Source organism: Filicampus tigris, chromosome 10, assembly GCF_054856515.1.
Source record: "Filicampus tigris isolate MCC_2025a chromosome 10, RoL_Ftig_1.0, whole genome shotgun sequence".
NCBI classification, from domain to species: domain Eukaryota; kingdom Metazoa; phylum Chordata; class Actinopteri; order Syngnathiformes; family Syngnathidae; genus Filicampus; species Filicampus tigris.
Genome location: NC_141226.1, coordinates 14,577,096 through 14,595,706, shown reverse-complemented (window position 1 = coordinate 14,595,706; position 18,611 = coordinate 14,577,096). Strand labels below are relative to the sequence as shown.

The window sequence follows — 18,611 nt, the reverse complement described above, 5'->3', positions numbered from 1 at the left end:
GTCCTTTTTTTGCTCTCTGACTTCAGCGTCTCTAATTACTTTTCTTAAATGCTCAGTACTTGTGTGTGCATGTGTGTGTGTCAGCCAGACAGCCATTTATTTATATTTTAGCTTATGCCGGTTGCAGTGTCTGCTGTTCTACAATGTGAGGACGAGTGTTTGTGTGTGTGTGTTTTTTTTTTTTTTTTTTCCTTTTTAAAGCTGTGGTTGGGGTTGAAGTGGTGCGTGTGAGCAGGCCGCCTGCTTTCCCGCCCGTGTGTGCCCGCGGGTGGGGTCGGACCTCCCATTGGGCAGCTCACGTAAGAGCTGCTGCTGCTCTTTGCTTTGCTTTGCTGCGCTGGTGTGACTGAAAAGCAAGCACGGGTGTAATGGCCGCTCTCGCTCAAAGACAGGTACCATCGGGGATTTCCGAAAAACAACACAACTGGAGCGCTTACTTCCGCCCGGGAGGTGATGTTTGTTTGCGCGTCGGTTTGCAAGGTTACACAAGCATTATTGAACCCGTTTGCGAGAGACTTTATATGCGTTTTTTTGACACACGGTCATAAATGTATAACATCGGGTAATTTTTGGGAGTAAACCATGTCAAAGATTTTGTGTACATTTAGATATTTTGTCCTGGATCTTTTCTGACAGACACTTGAACTCAACAAATACATAGAAATTGATCTGTGCATATCAGAGCTTTTGGAGGAGACATGAGTTTTTAGGACTTTTGGACCAATTGCTCGATAGTAAGGTACACAGATAGAGTTGAAACCATAAGTTTACATACACTGTATGAAAAGATTTTTTTTCTCACTTCCTGACATGAAAGCAGACTGAATGTTTGCCGTTCTAATTATTAGAATGACCAAAATTAGGAATAAGCGGTTTAGACAATGAAAGAACAAACAAAATGTGAGTTTTCAAACAAAAAAAACAATGGATTTCTATTTGCTTAAAGCCAGATTAGAGAAGAATTTTTTTAGACAATCTTTTGTACTTTCTTCAAAATCAGAAGTTTACGTTCATTTCATCGATATTTGTTCCCATTTCCTTTAAGCTGTATGACCTGGGTCAAACATTTTGAATAGTACTACTCCCAAAACTACAAGATTTTAAACCCTCACAATGTGTGAAGACACAACCTAAGCGTCACTTTTTTTTTACTCTGAGCTTAGTTTTATTACCCATATTAAAAATGTAGCTAAAATTGGTTTTTATCATTTTAAAAATATAGCCAGAGTCGTGTACGTTTCTCTCAGGCTAACGCGGAGGTGCTGATGCATGCTTTTATTTCCTGTCGTTTCGATTATTGTAATGCCCTGCTCTCTTCTTCCTCAAAAGAGTATTTCAATCTTACAACTACTCCAGAGCTCAGCCACGCAAATGCCAGAGGGCGGGAGCACATTACACAAGTTTTAAAATTGCTGCATTGGCTCCCAGTGTGTTTTAGGGTTCGTATTTAAGGTGCTTTAATTCGTTTTTAAATGCCATCTTATTTATCTGACCTGCTTTTATCGTATCAACCCTTGCGGATCCTGACGTCCTCTGGCACCGGGCTTTGAATTATTCCTAGGGTGAGAACCAAAACACGGTGGAGGCTGCATTCAGCCATTTTGGTCCACAGCTAAGGAATAACTTGCCACAGGACATCGGGGGTCTATTTCACAACGCAGGTTCATCAAACTCTTGAGTCTAATCCTGAAGTCTGAGTTGATCTACTCTGAGATAGGAAACTCTGAGTTTCCGGTTCCACAACAGCTGATGTGAATCAGTTTACTCAACCCGGAGTACTTTCACCTGGAGTTAAGCGCGTGCACCACAACTATGAAAGGACAGCATGGATAAAGCCTCGGTTCGCCGCGTCACCATGGCGACGAGGGAGGGGCGTGGGAGAACATTGCTGTTCGGGTCAATATATGCGTAAGTATCAAGTCCTTTGCAATCACAATAATAGAGGAAAACTGCTTGCTTCCGCCTATTTATTTCATTTAGGTGCAATCTCGCCGGGGAGAAGCGAACTTAACAGCTGATGAAATATAAAAATATTGTTCAAACCGTTAAGACCTCGGCATAAGCTCATGAGGGTACACTGAAAAACATGAGGGTTGAATTTACTCAATTAAATTTCGGCAGGTGGTTGCACAAAATAAAATAATCTGGAGCCAGATACATTTTTTAACTAGTACATCAAATGTATTTGGATTCAGATGGCCTTATTTCGTGCAACCACGTTAAAGAAGTAAAATCGAGAAAATATTCAAAAACTTATTTCAGTGTATGTATGATGACGGACTGTCACGTGAAACGGCACCGCTCAAAAAGATAATTTTCTGGAAATGCTAAAACATCACTGTGCATTCTGATCTCACGACGAATATTTCATTCTCTGCGTAGTAATGCTGCACCTTCATCCACGTACGGGATCATTATCATAAGGACATGTCACGTTTGTCCCCACTTACACTGAAAAATAATATTGTGTTGAATTTACTCACTTTTATTTTGTCAAGTGGTTGCACAAAATCAAATCATCTGGATCCAGATACATTTATGTAGTAGATGTATAGTCTACTTTAAAAAAAAAAAATCGTAATCCAAAATTGAGTAAATTCAACAAAAACCTTTTTCAGTGATACTGTGCCTAATGGACTCATATACTGACTCTGATTTTTTTCTAATGACACACGGTAGAACTACGCTACGACAAAACCGGCCTGGGCGAACTGAAGGAATGAGGAAATGAAAAGGAGTGTGTGGCTCAAAGAGGGCGGAGACAGAGCGAAACTCGAGGTTCACTGAGATAAACCTGCTCCCGACCAGGTTAGTTTCAAAGAGTCTGTTACTGCAGTAACTGAGCGGGAGCTTCTGTTATCTCTCTCTCTGAAACTGGCTAGTTACCCCTCTTTCTCTGATTTAAGTTACCTCCCTTCTTGAAATGGAAAAGTCAGAGTTTCCGCAGACTCTGAGTTTTCACTAAACCTGCTTTGTGAAATGGACCCTAGGTTTGCAGAGACTGTTGATATTTTTAAAGTGGAAATCAACCCAACCATATTTTTTTCAAGAATATGTTCCCAGCAGGCCCACTATAGTTGAAACACGGCATTCGGATTAATTTTGCATTTGTGGAATATGGGTTAAGCAGCAAAATCCACCTGTTTTTACCCATCTCAGGGGGTGGCCATTTTGTCATTTCAGTCGACTGAAAATTACAACATAACTACCCAGGGCTCAGGTAACCACCAATTACAGCTTACCTGTTTTCTGAAGTCGAGCCATGATTGGTCGTTACCTGAGCCCTGGGTAGTTGTGATGTCATTTTCAGTCGACAGAAGTGAAAAAAATGGCCACCCCCAAGGTTAAAAACGGGTGGATTAACCCTTATTCCACAAACGCAATATTTATCAGAATGCTTTGTTTCAATTAGTGGGCTTGTGTAGAACATATTCTTGAAAAAAATATGTTTGGGTTGACTTCCTTTTTAAGAGAAGGCTCAAGATGCACTTTTTTTAGTTTGACTTTCAAATAATTTCTTTTACTCTTAATTTAGGCCTGTCTTTGTGTGTCTTTTAGTATTTATTTGTAAGGCGTATTTGATGTCTTGAGATGTTGCTCCAGTATTTGCACATAATTTTCCTTCCTCATGGTGCTATCCATTAGGGATGGACCGATTATCGGCCGGGCCGATTATTGGCGCCGATATTCAGTATTTTGACGAATATCGGTATCTGCCTTTTTTTTAAATCCGATGGCCGATATTAAATCAATTTAAAACAGTGTTAACTTCAAGGAAGTATTTATTAGAATTTTCGGTGAACTTTATAAGAGATTCTACTGACCCTTTTTTAAACTCAACATTATGCAAATCTGAAAAATTGTTCAATACACATGCTCAAAGACGATGAAACAAAGTTCCGAGTTTTATTATTTTTATTGTGACGCCAATATTTTAGTTTTTAGCGAAAATGAATATCGGCTCCAAATATCGGTTATCGGCCTCTTTGACTACTAATAATCGATATCGGCCCAGAAAAAAACATATCGGTCTATCTCTAATATCTATTTTGTGAATTGCACCGGTCCCTCCTGCAGCAAAACAATGACTCAACGGGGCCGCCATCCGTGTACTTCACAGTTGGTATGATGTTCCCAGTTTTGCAAGCGTCCTCCTTTTTCCTGCAAACGGAACGATGGTTCATTACGGACATTTTAGTTTCCGTCAGACCACAGTACATGTCTCCAAAAATTGAGGTTTGTCCTCCCTGTGTCTATTTGCAAACCGTCATCTGGCAGAATCCATCTCCTTCCTGAGCGTTGGGATGATTGGACTGGATTCTTAAGATGTTTATACAGTACTTGTGTAATATTTGAACAGATGAACTTGGCACCTTCAGGCATTTGAAAATTACACCTTGGCTAAACCAGACTTAAGCAAATCCATTTTTTTTCCCTGATATCTTGGCCCATTTCTTTTGACTTTCCCATGATGTTACCCAAAGAAGCAGCGTGGTTCAGGTGTGCCTTCAAATACAACCACATGTGCATCTCTAATCACTTGTCAGATGCTTCTGAAGATATCACATTACCATCTGGGTTTTCAATTGTTTAAAAGCAATGCAATCTTACATTATTTGAACTAAGTTCTAAATGAAGAAAGTAATGAAATGTCTAAAAAAAAAAAAAAAAAATCCATCTCATAATTTTGGCATTTAGCAAATAGAAGTTAATTCGAATTGACCTGAAACAGGATTTCATATCAGATAAAGAGGAAACAAAAAGTGTCTCCTTTTGTGTAGTGTATGTAAACTTCTGGTTTCGAGCGTAGATGAGGTAGTTATCTCGTGAGTGTTATTTGTTTTTCCTCTGGCTCTAGTTTCCAATCTTGTGTCAGTTTATGTGTTGTTTGTCAAGGAAACACACACACGGCGTGCAGGCAGCTGCGGAGCCAGTTAGCTTCTACCAAATTGCTTTATCTGTGTGTTAGTGGCTCGCCTGTCAGCTCGCATTTTGGACTTGGAAGCTTGAAAAAAAAAATTCACATAGAATACACAATTAAGACACAATGATTACACAATTGACTGGCAGCATGTGTTATCTTCAGTGTTTTTTGATTGTTTTACTTGAGCCGGCAGCAAGCAGTCCTACTTAACTGCGACGTTTATTGTTGCCGAGTGAACGTAAGGAAGGTGCAGTGTTGAGTTTTGACGTGGTGCTGTTTTGGTGTTGGCTTGTTTTTAATCTTGCCTTCCGGGCACATGAAACACAAGGCAAGATTTAAAATTGATTTTCTTTCTTTCGTGGTTTTAATGTACTCCCCTGCAACACCATACTGATCAACTCAGGTTTGTCACAATAACATTATTTTGTATTTAGTTTTGTTTGGTGATGTGCTTAAAATAACTGTACAACAGTGTTACTCAAATCCAAATCCAAAGGGGATTTTTTTTTTTCTCTCAGTGAGTCAAAAGTCCATATAATGAGGCAGTTCAGGGCCCAGAAAGTTGTTTTTATTCAAAAGAACAACAAAAATACAACCTGAAATGAAGCATCATTTCCATTTTGACATAAACAGTTGTGTCGTGAATCTTAAGCAAATAAGAGTTCCCTCCACAAGTATTGGAACAGCAAGGCCAATTCATTTGTTTTTAGTTGTATACTAGAGACATTTGGATGCTAGATGAATATCAGATGAGAAGATGAATATCACATAGACGTTGAGAATTCCAGCTTTTTTTATTGATGGTATTTACATCTCGATGTGTTCAACAACTCAGGATAGAGCGGCTTTTGTTTGAGGCCACATACTTTTGTGAGCAAATATATTGGAACGGTCATGATTAATTGAACTTTATGCATCAAGCCTGCCAGTCACTGACTTCAGCAAGGCTGTTGCATTCTTCTTTTGAGATGCTTTTCCAGGCCCTTTAATGCAGCCTCTTTCGGTTCTTGTTTGTTTCAGGGGCTTTCTCCCCTCAGTCTCCCCTTCAAGAGGTGTAATGCATGCTCTATTGAGTTAAGGTCCGGTGATTTACTTGGCCAGTCTAAAGGGCCCTGATACGCCAAAACCACGTTCACCAACAGTGACAGACGCTTACCCCCCTGTGGCGTCCGGCCGGCTGTCGGCACGTCACGCTGGCAAAACACACCGCAACGACAGACAGCGACGCTGACCATTAAAGTACCTTCTGCGCATGCATAAGATGTAATACCCTTCCATACCATCGGTGGCGGTAGTCACCATTTCTCATGGTTAGAAAAATCCAAGCGGAAAGCTGTTGGCCGGGGACAGATTATAAAAACGTAAACAATGCGGCTATAATCTTCGCTCACGATGAACTCCCACGCAAAGTAAACCCTCACGTTCTTGACACGGTATTGTGAAATACTTACATTGTCAACCCTCGCTCTTGTACTTGTAAGAAGTTTAAGGCAGCGAAGGCGTGCTCACTGTTTATCCGCATTTGTCACATCCCGTTGGTGCTCCGAGCGCTGATTTGCTAGCTAACAGCCAATCGGAGTGACCAAATGTCACGACTGGCGACGCCGATTCGATGAAACTTCTCCCAAATACGTTGGATGCATTTTTCTGTAACTTGCCGGACAAAATGTAACTCATGGCGGTCGCAGAAGAATGAATTCTGATTATTTACGAAACCGTTTTGTTTGGCAATTTCCAGAAAAATGCATCCCAACGAATTGGGAGAAGTGTCATCATGCAACAAGACAATGAATAGATAATAAATTAAGTGGATTTTTGGGGGGAATAGAAAGTTGATGTCTTAGACAGCCCAAGTCAGTGACCGGACCTTAACCCAATAGAGTATGCATTTCACTTCCTGAAGAGGAGACTGAAGGGAGAAACCCCCAGAAACAAACAAGAACTGAAAGAGGCTGCAGTATATAGGCCTGGAAAAGCATTTCAAATGAAAAATGCAACAGTCTGCTGAAGTCATTGGGTTGCAGTTATTGCAAGTAAAGAGTTTTGCCACCAACTATTCCATGTTATTCACTTGAAGTTCATTTCATAAGGTCCGTTCCAATACTTTTGCTCTATTAAAAGGTGGGTAGCTTGGAAAAAAAAAGGGGGCTCTATCCAGAGTTGTTTAACACATTTTCATCTAAATAGCATGACATAAAAGCCCAACTATGGTCTCATATTGATTCATCTGAAATTCTTTTGATCTGATTTTTCCTAAGGTCAATCAAGCATCTCAGGAATTCCCAATTTAACATGCAGGCGAAAATCAAAGTAAAATGTTCAATCTTATATTGTTCCTGCGCGTGAGAATGGCATATTGTGCTTACTGCCGATTACCCAAAATCGGCGCCACATTTTTCCCATTCGTGCGTAAGTCTTTTTTTCCCACGCCTGCACTTGCGCACTTTTCATCTGCCCGTATTCTGCTGTCCAGACTGTCGCCGCCAGTAAGATGAACGATGAATGAACACAAAGACACCAAAGATGCGCGATTCACTGACAGCTGCGACCGGCTTCAATTGCAAACACAAATTTAGCAGAGACTTGAATGTGACGTGAATGTCATTGAAATCCATAAAAAAGATCAAGCCAAGCGTTCTACTTTGAAAAGGTCCAATTATTTTCAGTCTTTTCTAGAGTTAGCAACATTTTTGTCCAGGCCTGTTGCATGAGTTTGTTTTGGAAAAAAAATATTCTGTTGAGCCGCAATTGAAAAGCAATTTTAAACATAATGTGCTTAGTAGGGCTGGGCGATATGTCTGAAAAACTGTCAAAATCTAAGTATTTCATATCAGTCAATATTGATAATTATTGATTTTATTTTAAACCTATTTAAAGAAAACAACAAAAAAACAGTTAACTGTTTTTGTGTACATCGTTCTGTAGCTTATTGTGCAGTTTCTCCTCCACCGGTACATTGTAAATGCGTATTTGCATTAGGTGCTACCCCAAAGCAGTATTGTTAACACACATGCATTAGTCTTCATTCAATGTTCATACAATGTTGAACTAATACTCTGTTGCAGTGCATACATTACTGTTGACCAACCGTCTTTGGACTACTTTATCTTTTTAGTGGACTCATTATTGCCAAAGTGAAGTCCAGTCATATTTTACTTGCTGGATTTGAACTTGAGTGGGATACGGAGGGTGGGATATACAGTAGCTAACTGGCGCTAGCATGTCAAAGTCAGGGAACTCCTTTACTTGTACACCACGTCGCCATCCGGAGGTGTTTAATTGGATTATCGTGCATAATCATCATTTTATTGTAAGAGTTGGACTGAGTCGACTGGTTATTTATTTGAACAAAGTTACTCTGCTCGCTCGATCTTGAATCATTATTTATATATTCAAGCATATTTGTGTATTTTGATAAAGCATTATACAAATTTGATTTACACTTAACAGTATTTTAAAAAATCTATAGCCTTTTTATTTTACAATTTATGTTTTTTTTATTTCATTTTATTTTTATTTTTAATGTACATTTATTAGTATACTAATTTATAGAATTTATAGTTATTGTAGAATTTGTTTACATTAGTTATTTTTAATTTTACAGGATTTCTATTTTTCCTTTTTAAATTCGAATTATTTTTTTTAGTGGCTTCCTTCTCTTTAATTAATCTATGTTATTTATTTCTTTTATATTTTTGTGTCCTTCTCTGCATCACATGAACCACTTCTCAGTGGAGAAGATTATCCATTTTTTTATTTTAAACTGTACTTTTGTTTATTTTTTTAATTGGTTCACTCGCACTCATTGAATGCGTCTCTTCAGCACCCCCTCTCGGCTGGCGGAGGCGATGCCCTGACTCCAGCTTGCGGTCCTGATGCTGAGGGATGCAGGAGGGGGGATGGAGTGGGTGGAGTATAAACCCTCCGTTTACGCTGCTCGTGCTGCCTGAGTCTCTGTGGCGCAATGGAATAGCGCGCTGGACTTCTAATCCAGAGGCTCCGGGTTCGAGTCCCGGCAGAGATGATCGTGGTTGTGGCATTTTTGGAAACGTGACGGGGGGAAAAAAAAAAGCCGTCTGTGGTGCTCTATTTATAGCTTTAGGGGATGGGAGTTATCAATGGGCGAGAAGACTTTGTATGAAGCGTGCACTTGTCTTTTCAGGATTTGTGATGAATAATAATTTCTCCTAGCAAAGGTTACGCTCGCTTTAATATGCTAATTTATGTTTTATAAAAAGACACCCCAGTGTTGTGCTCACAGTGCAATCTTTGTGTGCGTGCGTGCGCACCATCATGAGTGCACACAGATGGCGCATCATGTCTTCCCAACCCCCATTTGAACAAAGAGCCTATCTTGATAGTGAATATTGGTGGCTAAATGTGCCTTATTTTTACATGTCATGTTAAATTTGTAATTCAGACTTGTTGTTCATTTCTGTAATTTACTTTGTAGGGTTTTTTTGTTTTCTTTTGCGTTAGCTTTTTAGTGTTTTCTATAAATTTTTCAGCACGATTTTTAGTGCCCAAAACGTACCAATCCCATAATTGTTTTTTTTTAACTGATTTTGTTTAAAAACAAACAAACAAACATTCATTTAGAATTTCTTCTCCTTGTTTGATTTGGAGACTCACTTTTCATTAAAAATTTTTACTTTAATGTAGTTTTACTTAGATTTTAAATCCTACATTATTGTTGTAATTTTAATGAATTTATTATCATTTTTATTTTTATTTTCAGTCGTGCAGTGGACCCCTGCTATTCGTGGGTGATAGAGAGGTGGCCCACAAATAGCAAAAATCCTTGTATAATGAATGTCCTTTAGAATTGCACGTTAATAATATATATATATATATATATATATATATATATATATATATATATATATATATATATAAACCCCCCCAAATTTATGAATAAGCAGGTATGTACCTGCTTATTGGCTGATATAATTCAATATAGTTTTTTAAAGTATATATATATATGTATGTGTATATATATGTATATGTCTATATATATGCATATGTGTGTATATGTATATGTGTTTATATATATATATATATATATATATATATATATATATATATATATATATATATATATAGTCACTGTCTTGTCCATTTTTACGTGAATGAGGTTTCCGTGTTAAAGCCTGTGTATGTATAAAACATTTCAAACCTTGTCTTTTTCTATTTTTAATTGTAGTTTTACTACTTATATTTTTAATGCTAAGGGGATTATATCTTTCGATCTTTAAACTTTTAAAGCTAACATTGAATCTTTTGTAACGACCAATCACAGCTCACCTTTTTTCTGAAGCTGAGCCATGGTTGGTCGTTACCTGAGCCCTGGGTAGTAGTGATGTCATTTTCAGTCTACACAAGTGACAAAATGGCCGTCCCCTGAGATGGTTAAAAACGGATGCATGTTGCTGCTTAACTTATGTTCCACAAATGCATTATTAATCAGAATGCCTTGTTTCAACTAGTGGGCCTGCATAGAACGTATTCTTGCAAAAAAAAAAAAGTTTGGGATGACTTCCACTTTAAATCCAAATTGTGAAATTATTTTTGTCAACGTCAGATTCAACATTTTGCTAGGTGGTCCCAGATGTGAATCCTTCAAGGATTGTTTATGATTCTCCCCCCCCCCGCCCCCCCTGCTTTCGACTTGAGAAAATTGGACTTGAGTCACACGTTTTTGTGAGATATTTTTAATGTAAGTGCTGAACTGCTGCATGCTTAAAGATCTGTCAAAAAGAACCCCACACCACCCCCTCCTTGTTGCTTCTATTATTTTTTTGTTTAGTGCTTGAGGCAGCCATCATCCATGTTTAACCCCGTCATGTCGCACACACACGCACGCACACATGCATGTACACACAGTTAATCCGCCACTAAAACTAATCCTTAATCCTCTCTGGCAAGTTGAACAAGCCCGCATTGCACCCAACCCACCCGCCATCCTCATTCCCAAATGGGACAGGCAACATGCAAATTCAGCATTAAGCGCATGCAAATGGTTTGGGAGCATCACACAGGTTCCTTGAAAAATACAAAAACATTTGTGAATGCATCAAGTTTTATGCGGCACTGGAAAGGACAAGCACAGTTATAGTCTAAATATGCAGTTAAAATGTTAATACATACAATGTTTCAGAAAAGTATATAGAAATATTTTGTATAAATTGTTCAATGTAGCTGTGATGTTTTATGTCATGAAAATATCGCAACGACAACCATAATAACATGAAATGACCAGGGCCAAGTCGATTATTTGAACGATTTAATCGGCTGATATTTGCCCCTTTCTAATAGACAAAGAAATCGGTTCATTTTTGCCAAGGAGAAAGTATTGTAGAAGAGTCAAAGGTTGTGCCTGTAGTTCTTATCTTTGTTGTTGTAAGTGTTAAAGGACCAAAAAGATCTTTTTATTCTGCCAAATACATTTTCGTAAAGGTTCATATTGGTCTCGTAAATCCCAAAAACTTTGTTGCAAAACTTTTGTGGCTTATCTCTGCGCTCCTTTGCAAAATCCAATCCGGCCTTCAATTCTTTTTGCTATTGAGTTTTTCTGCATGTTGTGGTATGGCCTGTATATTTTCTCTCCAAGTCTTATTTGAACAGTGTATTGTCATACCTTCACGACTGCCCTATGGAGGTTGGCAGTGATGTCACTGACTCTTGTCTTTGGTTGTTTCTTCACAGTGTTTCATCGTCAACTGCTGCTGATAGCCTTGGCTAACCTGTTCGGTGTCTGTTGTGCAGTACAGCAGTCATTTATTTCTTTTTGGGACATTGCAAATTGTTGAAATGGTTATGCCCAATGTTTGTCCAATAGCTTTGATGCCCACATCTCAGCTTCAAAATGGCTTGCTTTTCCCTCATAGACAACGCGTTGGTCTTCATGCTTTCTTAACAGAAAATGCAATTGTCACAGGTGAAACTCTAAAACTCCCAAAAAAAACAACAATTATCTAGTGTTTAAGCAATCGGTCTAAAAGGCAACACCTGCAACAGCAAAAAACACCGTTCGGTCATCAGTCACGTGTTCCAATACTTTTGCTCACTTGAAAAACGGTTTGCTTCAAACAAAAGGTTGCTCTATCCTGAGTTGCTTGAACACATCTACCGGTAGATGTAATTACCAGGAAGTAAAAGCTGGAATTTTACATTTGTCACATTCGTGTTTTGATCTCAAACCCAAATGACTCCTGTAGTCAATCAAAAAAACAAACAAAGGAATTGACCTTGCCGTTCCAATACTTTTGGAGAGGTGTGTATAATGTAGCACATCATATCATTTGATGTATTATTTGCTGTGTAATTACTTTATTGATACATGTACCGTGTTTTTTTTTCTTTCTTCAGACAACACTGCTATACTATTCTTTCTGCGTTTGTTCACATGAATTCACATCAAACAGGCCATTATTTCAAATTAACAGTGCATGCAGAAAACAATAAATGATGATTCAGTTACTGGTTTGGTCTGAAACATAGACACAAATGTTGATCGTTGTTTTCCAAATTAAAAGCATTTTTTAAAAGCAAACACATTTTATTTTGACTTAACATAAAGATAAACCGTGTGATACAGTAATAAGAAAGTGCAGTTCTGAGGATTTGGAGAGTCCGAAATATCGATTAATTTGATAATCGATTAGCGCACCGTTAGTATCATGTTTTTCTGCTGCTGACTATTTTTGCTGCTTTTTTTTATCCACCTCTATTCCACTCCACAATAGCGATGATGACGTTTTATTCTCACACACGCACACGCGAACACACAATCCTCATTCCTATTTCTTCCCTTGTCTGCGGCCCCAGCCTGCTCTGTTCTATCGTTGTGGGCCAAATGCTATTAAAATCCCCTCCCTCACTCCTTCTCTCTCTCTCTCTCCCTCCCTCTCTCACTCACCCCGTCGCTCGTCCCTCCCTCCCTCTCGCTCCATCCAGCCCAGACTGTTTTGCTGCAGTGAGCGGCAGCCGTGTGCAGAGAAGCGCGTGAAAAGGAGGTTGCAAAACAAACAACACCACACAACAAGAAGGAGGTAAAAAGAAGAAGTGAGCAGGAAACAGAGGAGTGGAGTAGGAGAAGACGCAAAAAAAGGGAGAGCGCATCCCGCGGGAGGGAAACGCGAACAGCGGACCTAAGTGGAGACACCGGGAGGCGGAACGTAACGGTGCGTGTGCATACTTGGTAGCATTCCGGAGTATTTTGCTTGTTTGTGGGCGCGTTATAGTGGAGACACCTGTCACGCGTCTGCAGGAATGTGCTTGCGCGCGTGCGCGAGCGGCGAGCACTCTCCCCTCACTGGTGCGCCCGCTCTCTCTAATCTGTCATGCGAGCTCATCATTGTAATCCCTTTGTTTTGTTGCGTGCGTTGGTTTTATTTTTTAGTTTGGAAAAAGCTCTCGCTGTCCAGTGTAAAAAGTGCCTTCATCATAATCACCATCCTGTGTTGTTATGGTCGGCTATTATTGTTATGACGTGCTAAAGTGTGTTGCAATAATCGAACCCACTCTCTGTAAACCACCCCCCCTTTCCTCCACCTCACTTTCCCCGCCCTAACCGTCCGCCCGTCCCGCAGGCGCTCGGTGACAATGAGCGTGCGCGCGCGCGACTATTTTCAGACGTGCGCGTGTACAGTGTGTTATTGTGTTTGGGGGAGGGGGGGGGGAGCGGCGGCAGGTGCACCTGCGCTGCTTTATTAATTCCCATTAAAAGCGGAGTTATCCGGCTTCATTTCACAGCGCTTGTAAAAACGTTTGCCCTCTTTTCCGCTGCACGACTTGCCCGCTTACTATTGTCAGCCATTGATGATTTTTACATTGCTCCGGTAAAGCCGTTTCGACTGCTAAGTTGATGCGTTTTGGCTGCACACCGAGTGAGTGCAAATGCTGTCCCACAATCGCAACTAACCCTTTTCACTGCATGCTTCGCGACTGATGTAACCCCCGCCCCCCACCCCACCCTTCTCTCACCATCGCTCAGTAGACATTTTAGCTGGCTGGGCACCAGACCAGGGTGCGCCCCGCCTGCCTCCCAAAGTTAGCCGCTCTTGGCTCCAACTCACTCGCAACCCAAATGACAAGCGGTGGAGAAGATCGATGGTTGGGTACTGACACTTTGGACACGGCACGACTTGCTAGTGCAAGACTCACTTTTGATGTTTTTCCACTGCACGTACTGTAGTTTACTGTTGATAAGACACTTTTGCAACTGTGTAACGGATGCAAGCTAGCGCTGTGTGACAGCTCACCTCCAACTGATCCGCCTTCAAGGCCTGTTCACACTGCACTTGGTTTCTTGGTGTTCGCAGCGGGCCAAGGCCTCGGGATGAAGACGCCCAGGCGCTAGCTTGCCCATATTTGGAAGTGGTTGCACAGCGGCCTCCCAGGAAGTAGCCTGGAGGCTTTTCCTCCTGGTTAGCCTTTAGCTATGTTCACACTGCAGGTCAATTCCGCCTTTTTTTTTTTTTTTTTTGCCCATGTGTGGCATGTATCTGTTTTTTTCATGCACGTGAACAGTACAATTCTGATTTCACTGGTCAACAGCAAGTTTGAAGGAGAGATGGCTTTATGCGTCCCTATGGCATATTTTGTCTGATGATTTAAAAAATGTCTTTACTTTTTTTCTCATCAGGTTTTTGAGATTTGTTTTTCACTTTGTGTTTAAGTTTAACCTATAAAAGCTTGCGCCATACGGATTTGAACACGCGTTGTAGTTTATAGCTGTGACATCTTAGAATCCACCTGTTGCTGAACTTAAATACCTTATTCATAAAAAAAATACTCTACTGTATATTACTGTATTACATACTACATTATTGTTATAGTTATTATGAACACCAAATGTATGTGAAAAAAATGAGGACAGATTCGGAATCGGCGCGGAAAATAAATCATATAGAAAAGTTCATTTGCATCTCAGATTAAAAAATGTACTAAAATTTGGTGATCCATGTTTTGTTTTTGTTTTTTTTAAATACCAACCGAGGCCTCTTTCGTAAGTGGATACAAATTACATATACATGCTTTGCCAAATCAATGATGCGAATTGAGCGTGCGCTTGATTCGCTGTAGCGACCCCTGAGGGGAAAAGCCGAAAGGATAACAACAACATCCAATGCGACTGAGTCTCGATGCTCAAGTCACGCTCATCCAAGAGACAACAAACATCACAATCGTTCGACAAAATAGATGGCGTGAAAAGCAATAGCGGATGAAAGTGTAGAAAACAGTCCGTGGAGAAGAAGAAGATGCTTTACAACTCATAAATATATGGGGGACAGTTCAAAGACAAAATCCTTGAATTTGCCACAAATACGACAGGATTGAGTCTGACGCGGGCCCATATGTACTCCCGTCAAGACTGCGCAGCGTGACATTGTGTTTTGTGTGCGTGCGTGTCACTTCATGGACGCATTTCATTCACACAAGAAGTTGCATTTATGTTTCTAATGTTAACAACTACATAAAAAGATTGGAGTTAAGAAAACAATCCAGATTGGGTGTCATACCCTGCAGTGTGAACGTAGCCTTTTGCTGTTAGCATTCTGAAATTACTCGACCAACCCTTTTCCAGTTCTTTTTGAGATATAGCATTAAACTCTTTTTCACCTTCTCAGTTGTCCAGACTTTTGGGGCGTGGCTAAAGCAGGGCCTAGGGATGCGTTTCATCTGTGGCTGTCCGTCGCGATTGCGTGTTATTTTGTTAAGCCCTTCATAACCCATTTCTACCACTACAGAGTGCAGTTACCCATTCAGCTATGTCTAAACCCCCCCCCGCCCCCAAAATGCACCTTTCCTGAGATGTTATGCCATGTGTGGTGCACGGAGCACTGCGAATTGGCATACTACTAGCTTCTCGTATTTTATTAGCCGCTTAGTGGGCTGGCAATCTGGATTTTGGTCCGTCCAATACTCCACAAACTCTCTCCTTGCGTCGATCCGCACAACAGAGACACTTGGGAAAGTGAACTGTTTATCACCTTCGCTAGCTAGCAAGCTAACGAGAGACCGAATACGCTAACGAGCTCGCAGGTCGTCCAATACGTTATCGCCTCGTTTGGTGTGGTATGTGGGTCCCTATATAACAGAGACACTTAAAGTCGTGTTAACTGTTTCCCAAAGACAGCGGCACAAGCTTGCAGCTGACGAAAGACACTTGCGCATGTATTGTCTGAAGGAACCTATTATGTCTTGAAATTTTTCCACTGAATGGATCACAATTGATCCTTTTCCCGCAGCACAGCTTGCAATTGATACTTTTCCAATACACAGCTCAAAAAATTCTATCGCGCGGTTTGCTATTGACACTTTCACTGCACAGCGGTCACTTTTCTCACTGCATGGATCGCCGTTCTACTGCATCGCTCGCTACTGACCCATTTTTCACTGCATGTTTGGCTATTGGCACTTTCACGCTGCACGACAGACACTTTTTTCCCACTGCACAGCTCTCCATTGATGCTTGTTGTTGCTCGGTTGATGCTATTCCACGGCATGGCACGCTCATTCGCTATTGACCCTTTTCCACAGCAAAGCTCACTACTGATGCTTTCCGCTGCAAGAATCACTATTTGAATGCTCAGTTCTGTCACAGGAGCAGAAAAACATTTAGAACAAAGTCATGTCGAACAAACGTAAACACAACAAAGGATTGGTCATCACAGGCTCAAAATTGGCGTTTTCCCACAGCACAGCCTTACCGCACTACTGACTCTTTTCCGCGACACATCGCTATTCCACTGCAGGGCTCGTGGTTAGTGCTTTTTCTACTATTTGATTCTCCACTTCATGGTTCTTTTCATTCCTAAACATTTTTTACTTCAGAGATGTTTCGAGTAGCCAAAATGTCTACTCGAGAAGGGTACTGTTACTTATAATAATATGACTCAAGTCAAAGTAGTCCTCCAAATAATTACTTGATTAGTGAGTACTCAGGAAAAAAAGACTACTCAGGCACTGAGTAACTTGTGCTTTAATATTATTAATATTTGAAATCAGAGAATGTATGTCGGATAGATAAAAAAAAGTGCATTGATACTGCACAGCTCTCTATGGACGTGTTTCTACCGCACAGCTCGCTATTGACTCTTTGCCACTGAAGAAACAACTAGAAACACACACGTTAGCTAACATTAGCGTAAGCAGTGGCCGTGCCTCAGTCTCCACTAATAAATCTTGGTTCACTGTCTTATTCCAACCGCAGTACTGTTTTTCAAGCGGTAAACTAATTGCGCTTGTGGTCGACCAATGTTGTTTTGGTCTCATTCAGTCCCCCCCCGTCCCCTCCCATCGTTCCTCTCCTGCTCATTATCGTCAATTCACCCCCACCCCTCCTACGATCCCCTCTCCCCGTTCAACCCTCACTCCCCTTCCTTCAGCGTGTTATGACACAAGCTGATCGATGCATGCACGAGGTCGTTTATTCACGGCGGAAAACGGAGCAGAGCAATAACAAACCATTAAACAATAACCTGACGTTTTCCTGCAGGTAACCTCCATCGGGACCCCTCGCCTCTTCCTGTGAAACCCCCCGGGCCCCCAATTGCAAGCCAACGAGCAGGATATCAGAGCGACCAAGCATGGCTTTCCCATCAGCTCCGTTATGGATTGTCGGCGTAATGACGCTACTCTCTGCGGTTTGCAGCAACGTCGTGTTTGGTGAGTACCCCCTGACATTATCCCCCTCCCCTCCTCCTTACACCTCTACTGGGGGGGGGGGGTTGGGTCTCTGCCCTCAGCATCCCGCTTGTTCTTTTGCTCTGCCGCTTATCTGTTGAGGCTTTTTGCGGCTTTCCTGTATTAAAACAAGGGGAGCGCCGAAGTGGAACTAACCACATGGGACACTCCCAACACCCCCAGTTGAGCCCACCACATATGAGGCATGCGTGTGTCCATGGGTACACACACAGGGGACCTTTGGCCTCATTTCCACCATGTAGCCTCATTCAGTTCAGTATGCATCTTTTTGGGCGTTTTAAGCAGTGCCCGAAATATCCGATGTCTGTTCACCTTGTCATCAAATCCCCATCAGCACTTACTGTACCCAGGCAAAGTGAAGAGTAGCGCTCGGGAGAAACGCGGTTTACGGTTCAGTTCAGTACCTGAGCGGGGGAAAATCTAATCCTGATCGGCACTTATGGATGGTATGGTTCACATCTTTTTTTGGGCATGTTTAGCGGTAGCCAAAATATCAGTATCAACAGTATGGTTTGCTGTTGTACAGTTGTCTGTTCAATTCCTGGTCCGTTCTTATAGTACCGTGGAAAACTGAAATGTATAGCTTGTTGGAAAGGTGGCTAAGTTCAGCACAGTATGCATTAGGGATGTCACGATATCCAAATGTCACAATATGATAATATCACGATATGAACCTCGCGATACGACAATTATCACGATATTGTGCGGAGGTTGGCGATATATTAATAGCTCGCGATACTGGGTAAAGGTTCACGATATTGTAAATAAAAAAAGAGATATTTAGAAAAATCTAAATATTCTGGTTTCTTTACATAATAACAGCATCCACAAGGAAATTGATGACGTACAATAACCCAACACCAAATATTGAGGCACTCACTTGCTAATGCACGCACATATTTGAATGGAGTCAATTTGTGGAGAAACTCAAATGTGTTATGTTCCACTTTATCTGGCGATAAGTGTGGGTCTTAAA

The 18,611-nt window shown here is 40.9% G+C and overlaps 1 protein-coding gene and 1 non-coding gene across 3 annotated transcripts in view; both read left to right on the top strand.

Moving 5' to 3' along the window:
- Window positions 1–1,872: 1,872 nt before the first annotated feature.
- cadm3 (cell adhesion molecule 3) overlaps window positions 1,873–18,611 on the top strand; it is a 116,036-nt gene continuing 99,297 nt past the window's right edge. Inside the window, exons 1-4 of one of the 2 annotated variants that reach the window (XM_086043111.1) lie at window positions 1,873–1,908; window positions 2,680–2,808; window positions 12,881–13,107; window positions 17,427–17,596. In XM_086043111.1, coding sequence (XP_085899237.1) covers window positions 17,518–17,596 — 79 coding nt within the window. In that variant the 5' untranslated portion in view covers window positions 1,873–1,908; window positions 2,680–2,808; window positions 12,881–13,107; window positions 17,427–17,517. The remainder of the gene's footprint in view (window positions 1,909–2,679; window positions 2,809–12,880; window positions 13,108–17,426; window positions 17,597–18,611) is intronic. The other variant, XM_086043112.1, reaches the window with a different exon arrangement.
- trnar-ucu (transfer RNA arginine (anticodon UCU)) lies at window positions 8,875–8,948 on the top strand. The gene has a single exon. It is a non-coding gene; the product is annotated as a tRNA-Arg (tRNA).